This window comes from Toxotes jaculatrix, chromosome 6 (genome assembly GCF_017976425.1).
Source record: "Toxotes jaculatrix isolate fToxJac2 chromosome 6, fToxJac2.pri, whole genome shotgun sequence".
NCBI lineage: Eukaryota > Metazoa > Chordata > Actinopteri > Toxotidae > Toxotes > Toxotes jaculatrix.
In genome coordinates, this window is record NC_054399.1 from 17,537,075 (window position 1) to 17,555,282 (window position 18,208).

The 18,208-nt window shown below is 40.8% G+C and overlaps 1 protein-coding gene across 2 annotated transcripts in view; it reads left to right on the top strand.

Annotated features, from left to right (window-relative positions):
- Window positions 1-1,133: 1,133 nt before the first annotated feature.
- The window catches only part of anos1b (anosmin 1b), a 39,388-nt gene continuing 22,313 nt past the window's right edge, over window positions 1,134-18,208 (top strand). For both annotated transcript variants that reach the window (XM_041039531.1, XM_041039532.1), the window contains exons 1-2: window positions 1,134-1,398; window positions 11,655-11,702. In XM_041039531.1, coding sequence (XP_040895465.1) covers window positions 1,222-1,398; window positions 11,655-11,702 — 225 coding nt within the window. In that variant the 5' untranslated portion in view covers window positions 1,134-1,221. The remainder of the gene's footprint in view (window positions 1,399-11,654; window positions 11,703-18,208) is intronic.

Genomic DNA, 18,208 nt, shown 5'->3' on the forward strand with positions numbered 1-18,208 from the left:
ACAATGATGATGATGATGGAGGACAGGATACTGATTGAAAAAGGGAGGATAAAGATAGCAATGGTGTTAAGGAACGTGAATGATGAAAACGATAATATTGATAATAACGATGCAGATGGAAATGAAGATTGTCACCATACTTTTCCAATACAGAAACTCTGACTTGTCACAGTAGGAAAAGCACAGGTGTCACTGATAGGATTAACAATGGCTCCGTTCTATTCAGGTGTCCCAGTAAGTGACTGCAGTCTGAAAGTGAGCCAGCATTCCCAAATACCAGGACCCTGAAACGTAAGCAGCTAAATTAAATTCATTTGTTATTTATTATATTATTTATATCTGTGCTTTTCCCATGAAGATTATACTTGCATACACAGTCTGACAATTAGATGTATCTAAGACAGCAGCACTCACCCCCCCCCCCCCCCCCTGTCTGAAAGGTGCTAATGGTTTAGTCCACTCCTGTAGCAGGGTGAACAAAAATCTGTCTCCAGACAAGACTGTCTGGTGAGCTGAATTAAAACCAAGCTACTTAATCGTTGAGCATGTCAGACAAAGTGAGCTCAGAGTGTGGTGGCCATTAAAAGTCATTTGCAGCACTTTACTCTGAGAGGAGCTTTGCAACACTTATATTAAGCAGTCTAAATTAATTATATGTGTTTAATTGTGTGGCAGTGGAGGAACTGACAGGGTTCCACGGAGGCTGCATTTGTACAACCCCTGATTTAACCTATGTGCTACAGTACTGATGGCATGAGCTCAAATGGTGCAAAACATAAACATGAAAACGATGATGATGAACATGAAGGTGAAGGAAGTAATGAAGATTGTGATGAAGATGATGATCATGCTATGAAATACAAATGGTGATGGTGATTCTGGTTTGCAGGATGATGGTGAGAGTTGCACGTGCACAGGTGTTGGGATAATACTGGTGATAAAGGGAAAACTAACTGCTGGAAAACGGAATGAGGATGCGGCGATTAGGATAACACGGAGAAAGAGCAGTGTAACTCCGCGTGGCCGCACTTGTGCCGGTGGTGGGAGTGTCCGCGAGGAGGGTAGAGCTGCTCCACTCCCTCGCTCGCGCTCAGGCAGAAGTAGATGTTCTTAATCTGAATTTAAAGGGTCGCGAGAGCAGGACGTGGACGAGCCAGACACGAGGAAGAAAAGTCTCCCGTTTTAATTCAAGCCGACTTTCGTTAGGTCTCGGTCCCCATCATGTCAGTTCGTCGGGCCGGTTTGGTGCTACTGTGCGCGGTGTTGGCGGTGACTCGCGCCCGCAGGAGTTCACCGGAGCAGGAGGATGTTCAGGAGAAAATCAACAGCGCCAGATGCATGTCCAGGTGCCTCACTCTGCACATGACTCAGCTAACCGCTGCCTTCAGACACCTCCAGGTACCTCCATCCATTTGTCCCTTTTTTTGTACGAGTGTTTACCGACCCATATGACCCACAGCCAGCGGTCAACATGGCCACCAGTGTAAACAAAATAAATAAGAAGTAATAAACTAGCTAGTTCCGAGGATTTCGATATTGTTTGCTTTTTAGTTTGATAATTAATATGACGTGTATTTAAACATTTATTGGGTGAGTAAACTGTAATCCTCAAAGCTGCACAATTGTACCTTCAAATCTTTATTGAAAAAGGTATTAGCTGTGTTTCACAGACCAGTTACAATTACTGCTTGTGTTTGTGACAACTACACTGGCGTTCAGTATTGATCCAAGTATTTCAGTGGGATCAATAGAAAATGTATTAGTGGTACCAAATAATTCCCAATAAAATGCTGTATTATTGCTGGAGCTAATGTGTTTGCTTTTGTATTCAGCCTGCCCCGTCTTCTCGCAATATTTCACAAGGTGATATTGAAGGGTGAAATGAACAGATGTGGAGAAAGGGAGCATCTTGAATCAATCAGGTGCAGTCAATAATCAAATAGGTAAATAAAACAGAAGGGCTGAAGTTAAAATTCCTTTTTCACAATATATTGACATAATGATCTCCAGCTGTGTTTGCAGATTTAGCAGTGTGGTGAATCTGCTATCAATTATGCATGTAAACACAGGAATTATCACTAAAATTAAAGTTAAATGGCATCATTAAACTGTATTTAAAACTTTAGTTAAAAAGCCACTCACTCACTCTTCATAGTTGTGTCACTTAGTTCTGTCACTCCTTTCAAGAACTGTGTTTCTTGCTGGAGGAATGCAGTATAGTGTGTAGTCATTATAAATGTGTAGTTTTCCTCCAAAACTTTGAATAAACCTTGCCATGCTTTCCTTTTTAATACAAAAGGGAGCTTCACATAAACAATGCACAAATAATGGCAGCTCAATGCCACGCTGAGCAGTGATTTTAGATCTGCTACACAGTGAAAAAGCGCAGTAGAGCCCTTAATGCCTAAATGATTAATCAAAGGAAACTTTGTGATCTAGACTTAAACAGCGCATTGTTTACAACATCGTTTTCATCACGAAGTTTTGCACAAACGTTTTGATGTTGCTCAGACTGAAGTTACCCTAGGTCAGTACTCAGAGGGGCAAAGGTAGGTCGAAACACGTTAGGTTACTGGTTTCTAATAGATGACAAAAATCTCACTGAAATCGCTGGCCCCGGCACTTCGGCCTTTGTAGTGAGGAATGTGAGATTAACGGGGACGTTAGGACGTTACCAAGTTTGAAAAGCCACTTATTTTAACGGCTTCAACATGTGCATGCTGTGTAGTGGGTGGGAAAGTCATTAACCACAGAGTTCAGCCCCAATGGCTCTGAGGTGTGTAGAAGAAAGTGTGTGTGTGTGTGTTTGTGTGTGTGTGGGTTTGCATATGTTCGTGTATAAAACAAAGGTTTGGTCTGGTCCCCGTCCATGCAGAATAGATTCCCGTCACCTGTGCATTGGGTAATGAGGGTGGCCCCTGGATGACTCTCTTGCACTGAGATGTATGTGTGTGTGAGAGAGAGGTTTCTGGAATAGAGGTGTGAGAAAGGGAACATTTGGTTTAAACTTTATGAAGTGGAGTTCAGTAGTCAGATGTTGTGCATCAAACAGCAGCGATGGAAATTAAACCAACTGACCTGGAGGTAACAAACAGGCCAGACATTAATTTTTACGCTCTGGTTTTAATTTAGGTGTGTGAGTTTTCTGTGATTCTTGTGACATTAATTGACATCCAATGTATGTTTACATTTCTAAGATTTTTCTGACTCTGTTCATCCCAATCTGATGTATAGTACAGCTAATTCATCCATCTCATGTTTAGTGCTATATTTCCTCCTGAGATCAACATTTCAATCACTTTTTTGTTTTGATGATTCCACTTTGTCTCAAACACATAAATTTGACTTGCTTCAGGGAGTTTTTGTGACTGTCAGCATTTAGATGCAAAGCAGAACAAAACAAAACAGATCTTGTGGGTGTCTGATTGATAAAACGTCTCTGGAGACAAAGTCTCAACTGAACTCACCCTGTTAGTCACATCTGTTACTCACTTAAAGAACAATGGGTTGTTAAGAGCTAGTGCTTTATGGAAATATTACTTGAACTGAAAGATTTTGCTTTCCAGTATATTGAAGTTTGTTGAGACTTGATTAGTCAATAAGAAAAATAAATCAACAAAAGTTAAATAATAATCAGCACATTAATCAATAATTGAAATAATTATTAGTTGCAAACAAAAATTCTTAATATTCACTAGTTCTAGCTTTTCAAATGTGAGAAGGGTCTCGGTGTAATGTCAGAACAAACAATTTAAAGCAATAATTTTAGGCTCTGGAAAATTTTCATGGTCATTTTGTACTATTTTGTGATATTTTGTAATGTAAATTGTTGATTATTAGACCAAAAAAAATATTAAGAAATGAATCAATAATTAGGCTGAATCCTAGCCGTAACACAAATGAGAAAAAGAAGTCAGCGCTGACCTCATTATTGATTAGCAGGACAGTGACAAACAGGAAAGGATGGTGTGGATGTGTGACTCACACACTCGTTTTAGGATATAAAGAAGGTACTGAAAACTTTGTGTGTTGCACCAAAGTAAAAAGAGCCTCTGAACTTTGAGCAAACAAGGAAACAAGTTTTTTCTCTCAGCCACATCCTGGGGAACAGCATCGCTCCCTGAACCTATTATAGGACAGTGTAGAGAGCACACAGAGTGATTGATGGGTGGGAGAGACTGTGTGTTAGAGCATTCATTCATTTAAAGAACATAACGTTTAAAAGAAAAATCCCTTTTGATAACAGCTCCAGTAACTATAACATCAGCAAGGACAAATAGAGCTTTGCTCATCCTACTCTGTCACCACACTCAGACACAGACACACACATTACTTCCTCTGGCTTCATGTGGGTGAACCCTGTGTTTTTGGCTCTTTCTCTCTCTCTGTGTGTGCGTGTGTGTGTGTGTGTGTGTGTGTGTGTGGCTAGTGTGTAGCCACTAGAATGTGAGTCACCGGTTTTCTATTTACACCTCTCTTTCTGCTGCGTCTCTGGGTTTTCCACTACTTTCCCTTGTATGGTGTAATAGTGTAATTATAGCTCATTGTGTATGTGTGTGCACATGAGAGTATATATATGTTGGTATGTTGTCATATTTCCAAATTCCTGTTTGATGTAAACTCCTAAAAATAAGGAAAAAACTCCAGCCTCGCCTGCAGAGCTGGATCTCTCTGCACATACGCAGTAGATGAGATTAGCTTTGCGTGTCTTAAACACTCACAGGTCTGTGGTGCTGATGAGCGGATGGTTAGCGGTTCGAGCCGGGGCTGAGGGCCAGTGCGAGGCTGAATGAGCTGCCTGTGCATTCATGTTTATGTGTGTGTGTGTGTGTGTGTGTGTGTGTGTGCATGCATGTGTGTCACAGCTGCTCTGCGGTAGGTAACTCTAATCAGCCCAGAGGTCGGTCAGCCAACTAGTCACGCTCTGAAAAAGACCAGAGACAATGGCCAGGTCAGGTTGCGCAGAGACTGACGGGCAGATAGGAAAGGCAGGTAGACAGATGTGGTCAAGCACAAAGACAGGGGCAAAGAGATGGAAAGACGGGTCAGCGGGCAAGCAGACGCACAGACAGGTGTGACAGACATATGTGAAGACAGATAGCCTGACAAACTGATACGCTGGCTAAAAAGTGGACTGTTGTGCAGGGAGACAGGTAAGCAGTGAGACAGGCAGAGGGGTGGGTGACGGCAGGAGACAAAGGCTTGTTTGATTCACCTCAGAGATAAAGTCTCTACCACTTTCTGGAGCTTTGTGACTGCCCTGTCATTCGATCGGTGCAACCAGGGGTATATGGTGATAAAGCTGTGATGGCGTAGGAGTGATTCTCACCTGAAACCAGGACAAGAAATTCCAAGACAGTAAATCACAGCTGGAATGACAAAGGACTGAGTGGTATGTCTTTATTCTCTCAGCAACAGAAACAGAGACAGACAGAGGCTGTTTTACCACATCAAAACCATGACGGCCTATTATATCTGATACTTCAGCAATTAAATCCATTTTTCTCACTGCCGACAGACGTCCTCAGCTGAATCTTGAATCTTGTTGTTACTTTTTCTGTATGAAGTAAACAAATAAGACACACACTGTTTGATTAGAGAACCTCACAGGTGTTGATAGGTGGATTTTATGACAGATTTTGAGCCTTGTTAGCTGTTTGTCCCCTGTCCAGTCTTTGTGCTAGTCTAAGTTACCTGGGTGCAGTAGCTTCATATTTAATGTACAGAACTGAAAGTGATATCACTCTTCCCATCTAAATTGACAAAAAAGGAAAGGAAATAAGCATCTATTCCCAAAAATTTTGTTGATCAGAGTATTTTCTTTACTAATGGACTCTCATCATCGTTGCTGTTGGAAGTGAACTGAAACAGAAAGACAAATGCCGATGTAATAGTCGGATGAGGCAAAGTTCAGGACCGTATAACAACCACTTTGTTGTGACGCTTGTTGTTTACAGGATGTGGAGCACCACAAACACTAACGTTGACACACGTGCACGGAGATACACACCCGCACATACACACACACAGAATCGCAGAGTAATTAGGGGCTTCTGTCGGGAATGTTCAGACCTCAACATGGGCTTTTTGGGAAGAACTTTATATTCTGTTGAGTGGAAGTTAGTCATGATACATTCACCACGCACACTCACACAAACGACTCGTGCACACAACATACACACCGTAGCTGTGTTTGCTTCTGGTCATCTGGGTGTGATTAGCAGAGTTAATGCCTCGTGTTAAATAGACTTTCTACTGCACCTCACCGCAAACACTGACCACAACACACACACACACACACACATAATGCATACGCACTCTCCCCTACTCTCTCACACACATTCACTTTTTATCGCTGCATCTGGCAGAAGTGTGATTTATATCTTTCTCTCTTTCAAACACTGAAGGGTGTGTGCAGCTGTGCGCATGCATGTTGACCATGCACGTGTTTTGGTGTGTGTGTTTTTTTGTGCTAATGTGTGTGTGTGTGTGTGTGTCACTGCCTCTTTCCTGCTGTTGCATCCACTGATATCAGAATGGTATTCTTTAACCTTGATCACTGTGGACTCAGCAGCCATCAGAGCCATGTGGAAGTCCTTTAGCGAAAGACTTTCTTGCTCCACAGGTCAGTTCTGTTTCTGGCGGGTCTCCGGTGTCTCAGGCTCAGACAAATTTCTCTCTTGGATCCTAGGATAGAAAAAAGGTTTAAGACCCTGTGTTTTTAGTGTTGGCATAAAATCCAGCCATGTGGAAATCCATCATTAAAAATGAAATGCGATTTTTTGCATGGTTTTGTTTTAAGTCGTACATCATGAGGTGGGTTGAAGTGAAATTCTCTTGATATTTTTCACGCAAGGTCTCTGAGTATTAGTGTGAGGATTCTTTGCTCATAAAATACACAAAAGCCTTTGGACTCAAAACTTTTGTATGCCTGTAAATGAGATTTAGATTTAGAGTTTTTTAAATAAATGCAGCACGTAAAACTTTCTCCGCAGCCAGTGTAAAGCCACAATAAATGCAATTGTGAGTTCTAAAATGAAAATGCACTATTTAAAGTTCCCAAAAATAAAATAACCCTGAAGTCTGAACTCAAGCCAGACGACAGACAGCAGTCACCAGAATTTATTCCATCCTGTTTCACAACTAGTGTCCGCCACTCCTTGCCAGTCTCCTCCCTGCTCATATTAACTAATATTTATTTCCATCCTTAACCTTCTTTTGTCTGTGTCCCTCTGCTCTTTTCAACTTCCTCTCTCCCTCCCATTTCTCTCTCAGTCTCCCACATCCAACTTCTTTTCTCTTCTTCCAGTCACCTTCTTCCAGTCCTCTCTTTCTTTCCCTGACTTTTTCAACATGTGCAGCTGTTTTGCCGCAGACAGACTCACACACACACTCTGAGACCCTACGAAACCCCACTTTGACCACCGTTTAATAGCCATAAGGCGTACAGACCCATCTAAACTGCCTTGATTGGCCCTGACAGCAAATATGTCCCATGAAATTGACTTGGGATAAGTGTGTGTACGTGTACATCCATGTAATATGTGTGTTGCAGAGGGGGCTGAAGAGGAGTGACAGAGAGCTGGGGATGTTATGGTGAGGATGACAGAGAAAGAAAGAGCGTGAAAAAGATTTGGAGAGAAGATGAAGATGTGAGGCCAGCAGGGGGGAAAGAAGCTTTATATCTCCTCCGTGAAAATCTGGAGATGTTTAACAGGCCTCCACAGTATCTTCAGTTCTTTGAGTGGAGCATCTACAGTTTATCATCACCATCGTTCTCCAGTCTTGTGCTTTCGTTTTTACAGGAGCTGGCAGCGATGTGGATAGGGTAGAAAGAGAGTTTTAGTGTGCAAATGGTAGACAGAGACTGACAGGGTGACCAAAGGAAGGTAATCTGGATAAGAAGCAGCAGGAGGAGGAAGAGGGAATGTAAATTGTGAGCGTACACAGATCCTCTTCCCACTTTTCTTTATCTTTTTTTATTCTTCTCCAGAAGAGAGGCAGATGGCGGTTGGCTGAATAAATCATCCTTCTGCTGGAGGACAATCAGTTAACCCTCCCTGATTGAGCATCCGGGAGTGGGAAAGACTGGAGCAATACCGCCAGTATTGTCAAAAATCATAATATTTTTGACTGGATGTCTTGGATACATTTCACATTACATACTCAATATAATTAGGGCTGCACTTTAGATTTGATTATGATCAATGTGGATTTGATTAAGAACCAGAGCGATTTTGGTGTTGTATCACTCACCTAGAACAGTATAATGAGTTCAGAAAATGACTTCATTTCATTGTAATGTGTCCTTTAAAACCAGGAAAATGTGTTTTTAGCCATATGAGGATATTCTTTAGTCTCTCACCCTACTTAAAAAATACCTAATACCTAAAAGAGCAAGTACAATGATCTGGCACCTTTGGAAACACAAAACACAAACCCAGACACAAAAAACCTTCAGGAATTCACTAAGCATCACAAACTGATACTGATACTGAGTATCAGAGGGTGGAATTTGTTTCACTGCTGCACCACATGGTGCAGCACTAAGGTAAATTAAAGTTACCCTGTGCAGCTTTTGCCTTCTAGTAGTGCAAAGAGGGGGTCCCTGTTCTGTTTGTCTCTTTCACACATGCACGCATTCCTCCCATTGGCTTCAGATTATCCCAGTGATCATCAGGTGGCGGTTATACAGCATGAAAAGTAGCAATGTGTCAGCAAAGCCAGTCTAGAAGAAGACTGCTTACAAATGAATATGTTAGACATTAATGATACACAATGCTTTTTGGTGAGAAACACTGAATGCAAACCAAACATTTGTTCATTTCCTGGAAAACTACAGGGTATCCTTAATTAGTTGCATGATGTCAGATTTTACACTGTCCAGAGAAGTCTGGGACCTGTAAAAGTTTTTGTTCTCTTTTTAAACCTGTTTTGTCCTGGACATGTGGCTATTTTCAACATGACCACGCCACAAGAAATGTATGTCTTATGTTAAGCTTGTGAAATCAGATTTGAAAGGTGAATTTGTGTCTGTTAAACATTTCTCCACAGATTACTGAAGTTATTCACAACTGTGTCGTCAAACAGAATCAGTGGAAGGAGAGAGTGACTGCTTCTCAGCTGTATGCAGCGGCTTAATAATGTTTTTATGTTTGAGAGAGTTAAGAACCTCCTCCAGCTGTGTGTCTACTATAAAACCTGAATCCGTGGCAAATGGGTTATGTAGGATACAGTCAGTAGCACCTGGTTAGCGTCAGGTTTGTCGAGTCAGAAAGTGCCCTTTAAAGACAAGACGGAAGAGAGGAAAGGTGTTTCTCTGTCTCTCTTGTGATACCATGACACCCGTTCCTCTGTTTCTCCTCTCATCTGTTCCTCTTTCCTTCCACCCCTCCCCACAGACTTGTTACTAATCTATTCATCAGGGGTTTAACCATTACTTTAATCCTGTGCTGCTTTCTTCCTCTTCTCTCTTTCATCTTTGTTTATAGGTGGCTGGTTCAGCTCTCATTTCAGCATTATCCCTTTTAACAACTAGCACAGATAAGTTAAGCCCCATCAATACTTATTTAGTCTTAAAGGCACACTCACATGGGCAAGAAATACCCTCCCAAGATAAGATTATATCTAACAATAATTTCACTGACATAATACTGATTTTTGGTTGCACTCCCTGAAAACTAACCATTTCTTTGTGGCAGCCAGCAGCTGGATACCCAAAGCAATATAAGTAGCTGTAGCACTGGACATGGACAGGGGTGAGAGTATGAGAGGAATTAGGCAAGCAATATTTGTGGAGAACTTGGAACTCTTGCCATTTTCACACATAGTGTAAGCTCAATGGCCAATTTCTGCAGAAAGCAGGCGTGACTTATGGTTTGTCGGTTTTGGAAATTTACAAAATGGACGGAGAAGCAGGCCTCTCCGTCCTGAACAGAGCTGTCTGAGCAGCAGTTCTTTAAAATTATGGCTTTTATGACTTGCTCTCTCTTTCTTCCGTAAAAAAAAAAAGTATCTGTTTTGAATGTTAAGACTGAAGGAGACAATTTAGCATCTTCTGTATCCTGAAAGCCCTTAACCCATAATCCTTAACCTTTAACCGCGGCACTGTTACCCCAACTCTAACCCCTTAACCTCCTTCATACCAGAAGCACAAAGGCTACTTAAAAGAGGAGAAGCCTTGAAAAGTGTGTGTGTGTCTGTGGAAAGAGATGAGCCCAGTTCAGGCTAAATACAGCTCACTCAGGAGAGGGTTTAGGAGTCGTTAAGAAGGCTTATCCCAGGCACACGCACATGCACACACTCACATACGCACTAAAGGCTCACATACTCCCCTAAGGGCACACACACATGACAACAGACAGACACACAAATGCACACCCACCAGTAGTCTAATAGTTGTTTTGATGTTGGATGATGGCATCATGATTGTGCTGATGATGACAACGCATTTCAGAGGGAAAAAAAGCAGCTCTGTTGCTACACTACCAGTGCAAGTTTGAAGTGCTCACACAGTATTCAAGTTGTATTTCAATTCACTGAAACAATTCAAAATCCCACTTTAAAAAAATGTGTGTATATATAAAACTAAATGAAGCTGAAAGGATGTTTTAAAGGCGGAGGCTGAAAAAGAGGGGCTTCAGGGTGATTTCAATGAAATGTTGTAAATAAGTGGCAGCATTGTGAAAGCAGCAGGGTTAACAGCAATGGATGGTAACCTATTTGCTATTAAATAAATCCACTGATTGACGGAAAATGTCAAGGGTTTATCAAATGAAAACACCAAACATTGTCTGGTTCATTGTAAACTGAATATCTAACAAACTGAATATGTTGCCTTTAGCTCTGGGGAGTTGTGATTGCATTGTTCACTGTTTTGACATTTTATAGTTGAAACAATTAATTGAGCAATCAAAAATAAATATTAGTTGTAGCCTTAACAAGACATGTGGTCTGAATACAGAGGTTGCCAGTTACCGTAATCAGAATGGTTTTTGTTTATGGTAATAATGACAAGTTACCTGAATTTACAGTGATGTCTGAATGTTAACATTTCTTCTTTTAGCTCAGCTATCAGCAGCACATTTTTTGTTTCAGGTAAAATTTCAAAATATCTTGCAGGTCTGAGTCACCTTGTCTGTTCAATATCAAATATCGATGATGAGTATAAATTTGTTTTAAGGAGTTTGAAAAACTGAAGAAACGTAAGGGTCTGGTTTTGGGTCAGTTCATCTGTGTTTCTGTCCCTGTGGTCATGTGATGACGTCTCCCTGTGTCACAGTGGTTATAACACCCATGTTTACCAATGGTCTTGACTCACTTAGCAGTAGCTGTAGACACTCATACACAGATACACACATAAAAATACATCCCCCCCAAGTGACGTGGTCTCTGTCTGGTTCAGCAACCATAAACACAGTGTGTAAAGTCATTTTTCACCCAGAGGGTAATTATGTAAATAAGAGAAAAGTTGAGTGTGTGTCTGTCCGCATGACAGGTTTCCTCTGGTAATTTGGTCAGTGACCTTTTATTAACAATATTTTGCTTTTCTGTCTCTGTGGAAGTTACCATGAACACAGGCTGAAGGCTGTGAAAGATTTATTTCTGTGTGTGTGTGTCCTTGTTTTAATCCTCATCCTCTCTGTCTATTCCAGAGTGACCAAGTTCTGGTTTGGTGTGAAAACCACAGGCGCTGCGGTCAGGTAAGCACACACACACACACACACACACACACACACACACACACACACACACACACACACACACACACACACACACGCACACACATGTGCTATGATACTTGTGAGGACATTGTGCTGCGTTGCTTTATTTCCCTGAAGGCTTATCCAAACCTGTACTTAACCTCTTATCTCAACCTTAATCCAGTCATAACTCTGAAACCAAGTCTTCAGAGCAGGAGCAAACTACCACTAACAGTACCTCTGAGTTGGTTGCGTGTTCAAACACAATCGGCTGTATGTCCCACTGGTCAGTTTGGGTGTAATTGCGGGTGTATCGTATGCATGTTACACCTTCCTAGTAAAGCTCATTGCTTGCAGGTTAGAAGAAGTGTCTGCAACACACACAACAACATCAGAGTTAGCAGTGACAAGGACTGTTCTACTGAGGGAATCTGGAAAGTCTTAACTCTAAAATAAATTGTTTACCTGGATGATTACCACAAAACAAGAGGATGCTTGATGGTAAAAAAACGGCAACAAAAAGATAAATAGATTGCTTTTGCAACAAATTTATGGTATGAGCTTGACTGAAAGCTTAAATAATAAACTTGATACAAAGGAGATACAGTAAGTGTTTTGATCTTTTGACTCGGTGATTTAATTTTTCATCCTGCAAAAGGTATGACTTTTCTTTCGGGCATTTAATCATGCGTCATGTCTCATCTCAGCATTATACTGAGACAATAGAAAATATGTGTTTCTGATTGGCTGGCACATTTGTATAACACACAGTTGTATAACTAGATACTTTAAATATATCCATTTAACAGTGTAAGTCCATGCACAAGGTATATTATGTGAAACCAACCATAGAAACAACCATTTTTCTTCTTTGCTCTGTGTTACCTACTGACTGTTGCTGGTGTAATGGACCAAATCTGACTCAGAAGAAACATCTGAACACTTCATACCTGCAGTAAGCAGCTATAGTACAAGTGTGAGACAAAGAGACAGAGTAAGAGTCTTTCTCTCCCTTCACTTCTCTATGGAATCTTTAAACCCACCACATGGCTCCTGTAATAGCAAAGGTTGTGTTTTCAGTTAAAATAACGTCCTCCCTTATATCCCCATTATCCATCCTCCATGGAGCAAAAATTAGCCCCTGTTTATTCACTTAACACTGCCTGCCAGGAGGCTTCAGTGTATGTATGTGTGTGTGTGTGTGCTAATTCATTGTTTGATTCAAGAGGAGTTTCCATGCTGAGTATTTTTAGCTGCCAGTCTGTCCACTCTGCAGCAGTTCCAGCTTGTTACAGCTTTCTCAACATTACTGTGGGTGTTTTGGGCCGTTGGTTCCATCGCAGAGACACAGACAGTGGGTGGATAAGACAGACTGAAGCTAGGTCTCCATATTTTAATTCAAATTATCGTGTTTATCATGTAGTCCTATTTCAGAAGGACTAAAAGGTAAATACCTACTTTCACAAACATTTCTCCAGTACTGAACAAAAGATTTTACAGATTTAGAATGTGAGATCAGAAAAGCTCTTATGGACTAAATAACAAAAAATATGTTTCCACCTTGACCTTTTACTTGCTGACTTTAACTCACTCGACATTGATGGCTTCTTGAGAGATTCTGTCTCGTTTCTTATTGATGTGTGTTCTGAACTCTTTGTTCAGGTTCAGACCTTTTTAAAAGCTTCACCCCAGCTGGAAGCACACCTGAGTCGTATTTTACTCTTCGCAACATTTCCAAGCTTCGCTACAAATTCACTTGACAGTCGGATAAAGGAAAAGGTAGAAACAGGAAGAGTGAGAGCTTTTTTTCTGTATAGAGCGTATTCCAGTAGTGTGTGTGTGTGTGTGTGTGTGTGTGTGTGTGTAATGGGGTTAGCAGGGGTTAATGTCAACAACAGCCAAGAGCATGCTCCCACAAAAACTCCCACCAACAGACTGTTGCAGGGACCACCACATTGAGTGAAACATCAGACATCAACTTTCAGTTATACCTAACCCCCTCAGCCCCTCTGACAAAAAATACAAACACGCACAGCTCCTCTGACCTTACCCAAACTTATCTCTACCCCTTTATTTCCTTGTTTTCCTTCCTTCTCTCCCTTCCTTTGTTTCTATTCTTGATATTCAGAGTTCAACAAAGACACAGAGAGTATGAGAATGGAAAATATTTTCTCATTTCATACCATGTCTAAATTTTATTACCTTGGCTTTGTGTCTCGCTGTTGTACATGTGTGAATACCAGTGTGGCACTATATCGTAACCGAGGTCCAACAACAGCCTCAGAAACTGGCCAGTGGGGGCTGACGCTGTGTAAACCACAATTTTCCTCTCAGACAGCCCGATACTGCACAGACATCCACACTGTCTCTTCTTGCTTGTTTGAATTGCAAAGTTATTAATTCTTACCTTTTTACAGTCTGTTGAAAGTGGATGCAGCCCAGTTTGTAAAAGTCACCATGGCAGGCCAACAAAAATAAATTAGAGCAGAGAAGCACATATCCCAGTCTTCAGCCATAATTGCCAAGATTAATCAAAATAATGAATTATACAGCGAAGGATGTCCAGCAATGTTTAATGCTCCCAAGGTGTGTATATTTGTTAACTGGATATATGGGAGATGTTTAGAGTTCACTGGTTTTTTTTTTATTGATTATGCACCTTGGGAGCATTATACAGTCTGCACAGTCCTCTTCATTATTAATTCATAGACTAACAAAAATGTCCAGGCTTCTATTCTGCTCTGTTATATCCTGCAGCTGTTCTAGTAGCATATTTGATATGAGAACGTACACCACAGAAGCCATAACAGGTTATAGTGAAATACAGAGAGACAGACTGGGATACTTTCAGAAATGTAGACGGAAGCCAAAGTTCTGCAGCCACACAAGAACGTTGCCTGTATATAAAAACAGACTAAAACTGAAGAAATTTTCATTTAAACACAAAAGCTATCTAATGAAAGAGTAAGTAATCAAGTTCATACACTTGACCAGAAATTCAGCTCCAGCTTTTGTTAGGTGATATTTTTTTTGATAATTAGTGCTATGGACACTTTTTAGCTGGTACCACAAAAGTATTGAGGTTTTGATACCCAGCCCTAGTCTGGACCAGTTTCTCCACAGAGAGAAAAAGTGAGTGAGAGAATCAGAGGGAAGGAAGTGAGAGGGAGTCCATTGGTCATTAGCTGCTGATCTTTTGGAGTAAAAACACTCCTCTGCACAGTGTGAATTTCAAACTTTTTCTCTGGGGAGCTACATTTTTCTTATGTTTATAAAGTCAATTTTAGGGCTATTAGCTAGGCAAATCTAACAAAATGTGACTTGGTCTCAGCCTACATTCCACTGCAGGATCTCATAAAGCCTTTGGCAGTGTAACATACTCAATAACTTTTGACAGAGATTTTTACAGAATAATTTGGGGACTCATATTAGTTTTCCCTCAACTCCTTTTTAGGTCCTTATGCAAACTTGGAGCGGTACTGATGTAGGTTGTTCTCACTGAGTTTTTAATACGTGTAACACAGTCAATCTATCAGCTCACAGTCACACGCCCACACACACAAAGTGGTGCAATGTGAAACTAAAGGATAAATTTAATTTTCCCATGTCATCTAATTCACCTAGGGAGGTTAAAACTTGCAATAATTCATTATTTCACATACAAAATGAAATAGAATGTGAAATAAATAGCAAAAAAATAGGAGAGGGCAATAGAAAAAGGGATGAAAAAAATGAGAACAAATAAAGGCAAGCAGTGCCTCATGCTTTCTGTGTTCCTTTGTTACATCAGGGCCCAGGGTCTTTCTATTGAAGACACACACACACGCACACACACACACACACACATACCAGGCAGATGTTGCCCCATCACATATGGTTTGTGTCACATCATCAGTGGACTCATGGAAACACACATGGGAGTTCACTAAAACTGCACTACAGTCCTCACTCAATCCCTCCATCTGTCCATCTCCTCCTTCTTTTATCTCTTTCCTCTTTCCTCTCTCACACACTCGCAGATCACACAAAAACGCAGAGTAGACTTAGTAATATGTACCAGGTGTGCGACGCCTGTCCACTAACAAACAGGAGCCTTACTTTCAGTCTTTGTTCACTTAACTGATAGGATCCACTTAACTATTCAACATACGAATCTGCCATTTATGAAGCAGTGATAGTGTCTTATGTATACAGCCTATTAGAGGTTGATTGTTTCCCACATAGGGAGGCACAGAGAAGAATAATTGTTGTCCCATCCTGCCTCCACCCCAATCCTGTCTATAAATAACTGTGTAAAAATAGTTTACACATATTTTTTAGAGAAAATTCTTCACCCCTCCATTTTCTGTAACTTATATGGGTCGTGGAGGCACAAGGCTAAGTAAATGTCCTTATGTCGAAGCCACATACTCCTATACTCCAAAGTATTACAAGGCCAGGTAGGATATGCAGTCATTCCGTCCTTTTCTTGGTTGGTTGTTTGGTGTGTATTCATAAGGAGATGTCCAGGTGGTGTCCCTAAATGTGAGGCCAGACAAGCTGTAAAGAAAACTTATTACGTGTGACCGCATTCTCATTCTTTCGATCTTCACACAGAATTTATGAACATGAGGGTTGGAGCATACAACTTTGTGTAAAAGTTTTAGACACTTCAGATGTTTAGATTCTTATCCATCACGCAACACCATCAGGGAGGTGTCTGATTGGTCCCAGATTCACTCTGCAGCGTGATACAGTACAGTTCATCGTCAAGTCAGTCTGTGATTACATGAAGAGACAGAAGACACTGAGACAGGTTTTTTTCCACAGTTCTTCTTCAAATATTAATAGCATTATTTTGGAAAGCATCCTCATTTTGTTTTTAGTGCCAGAACTCTATATCGAAATTGTAAATTGAGAGCTTTGTCTTCGGGCTCTGCTCCACCTTCACCACAACAGTCCAACGTCCAACACCTACACTACAGCAATGTGCACCAGTTCAGCTTTGTTGGAAAGAGTTTCAGTTGTCAGGCAGTCATCTCCATGAGTCTGAAGCCCTCTTCTCACTCCCCTGCTTAGATTTTAAAGTATCTCAGTTGTTATTGCTTAATTTGCACAACCCAGTACGACAGCTGCAAAGAACAGCTTGCTAGCCGCCATAAACTTGCATATCTGCTACTGGCACCATTTTTAATTCTACTTACTTTTCCCACAGTCATCTCCAAATCAGTCTACTGTTCAAACTTGTCAGGTACTTTAATATCATTTCTGCTTCTAAGTGCCATTGCAGTCATTATATTGTGAGAAATGCAAGCTCGTGCTCCAAAGGGAATTTGAAGAAATGCAATAGGTTTGTGAATATAGAGTTTTTTAATATTGATCCTTGTGTAGGTGAAGCATTTTGACCACCACCTGCTACGAGCACATGCCTTTTTTCTTGGTCCATACTTCCTTCCATTCTGTCCAAATATTGTTATCATAGCGTAGTAAGTCCAACATCCTGTAGTAGCTGGATTCTTTGTTTTATACACAGAGAGAGTACAGTAAGAAATGATCACACTCACACACACACAAAGCTCTGTCAGGATTCAGTCTGAGTCCATTATGGGCACATGCGGTTCGAGAGGTGAAGAAGTTAACCACTGAACTACAACTTGAAGCATTTGTCTTTTTGACTCTTCTGCTCATCTCTCTTTCTTTTCCTCTGTTCTCTTTCCTCCAGCCTTTCCTCTTCTCCCACAAGCTGCCGACTTAAGTTAGCTCTGGCTGTTTTACATGTTTCTCCAAAGGTCTGGCAAAAGTCTAACATGCTTTTCAAAGGGATTTTAGGAATTTGTTCTGCTACTTTTCATTTAAATACCACAAAGCCTGAAGTGTGTGTGCGGGTGTGTGTGTGTGTGTGTGTGTGTGTGTGTGTGCGCGCACACTATATTTACATATATTTACATTGCTGACATATAGTTTCACTATATTTCTTTCACATATAATACATATGCAAACTGTGATTTCAACTACAGTCACAATATTGGTCAGAAAAATTGGAATTAGATACATTATTTTCTCTCAGACCTTGTTGTTGCCCATAGCTACTATTATCGTCTACTCACAGTTACACCACGGTAAGGTTGTTGTTTTGGTGGCTTTCTACTTTTCAGTCTACGCCTTTCACCTCAGGTTTGGTATGTGACATCTCTGGGTCTGTATCGACCTCTAAAACTACATGTTACAATGTGGGCCACCAGGTCAGATTTCGCAGGAAATCTGCAGGATTGCTTTGCAGGGAAAAACATGAAGAGGATGCTACTCTTCACTTCAAATAGAGCTTTCAGGCTCTCAGAGAGGCTGACGGTGGAAAATGAGAAAAGCCGATGGAAAATCACTCTCAAGGTGTTGTGCTCAAAATGTGGCGAGTGCTGGTTATTGAGCACTTTCTCGGCATCAACTGAAAAATGTCAGTAAATGACAGTAAAGTTTTTATTTTATTTTTAACTTAATTTTTTAAAAATATGTTTAATTATTAATTAATG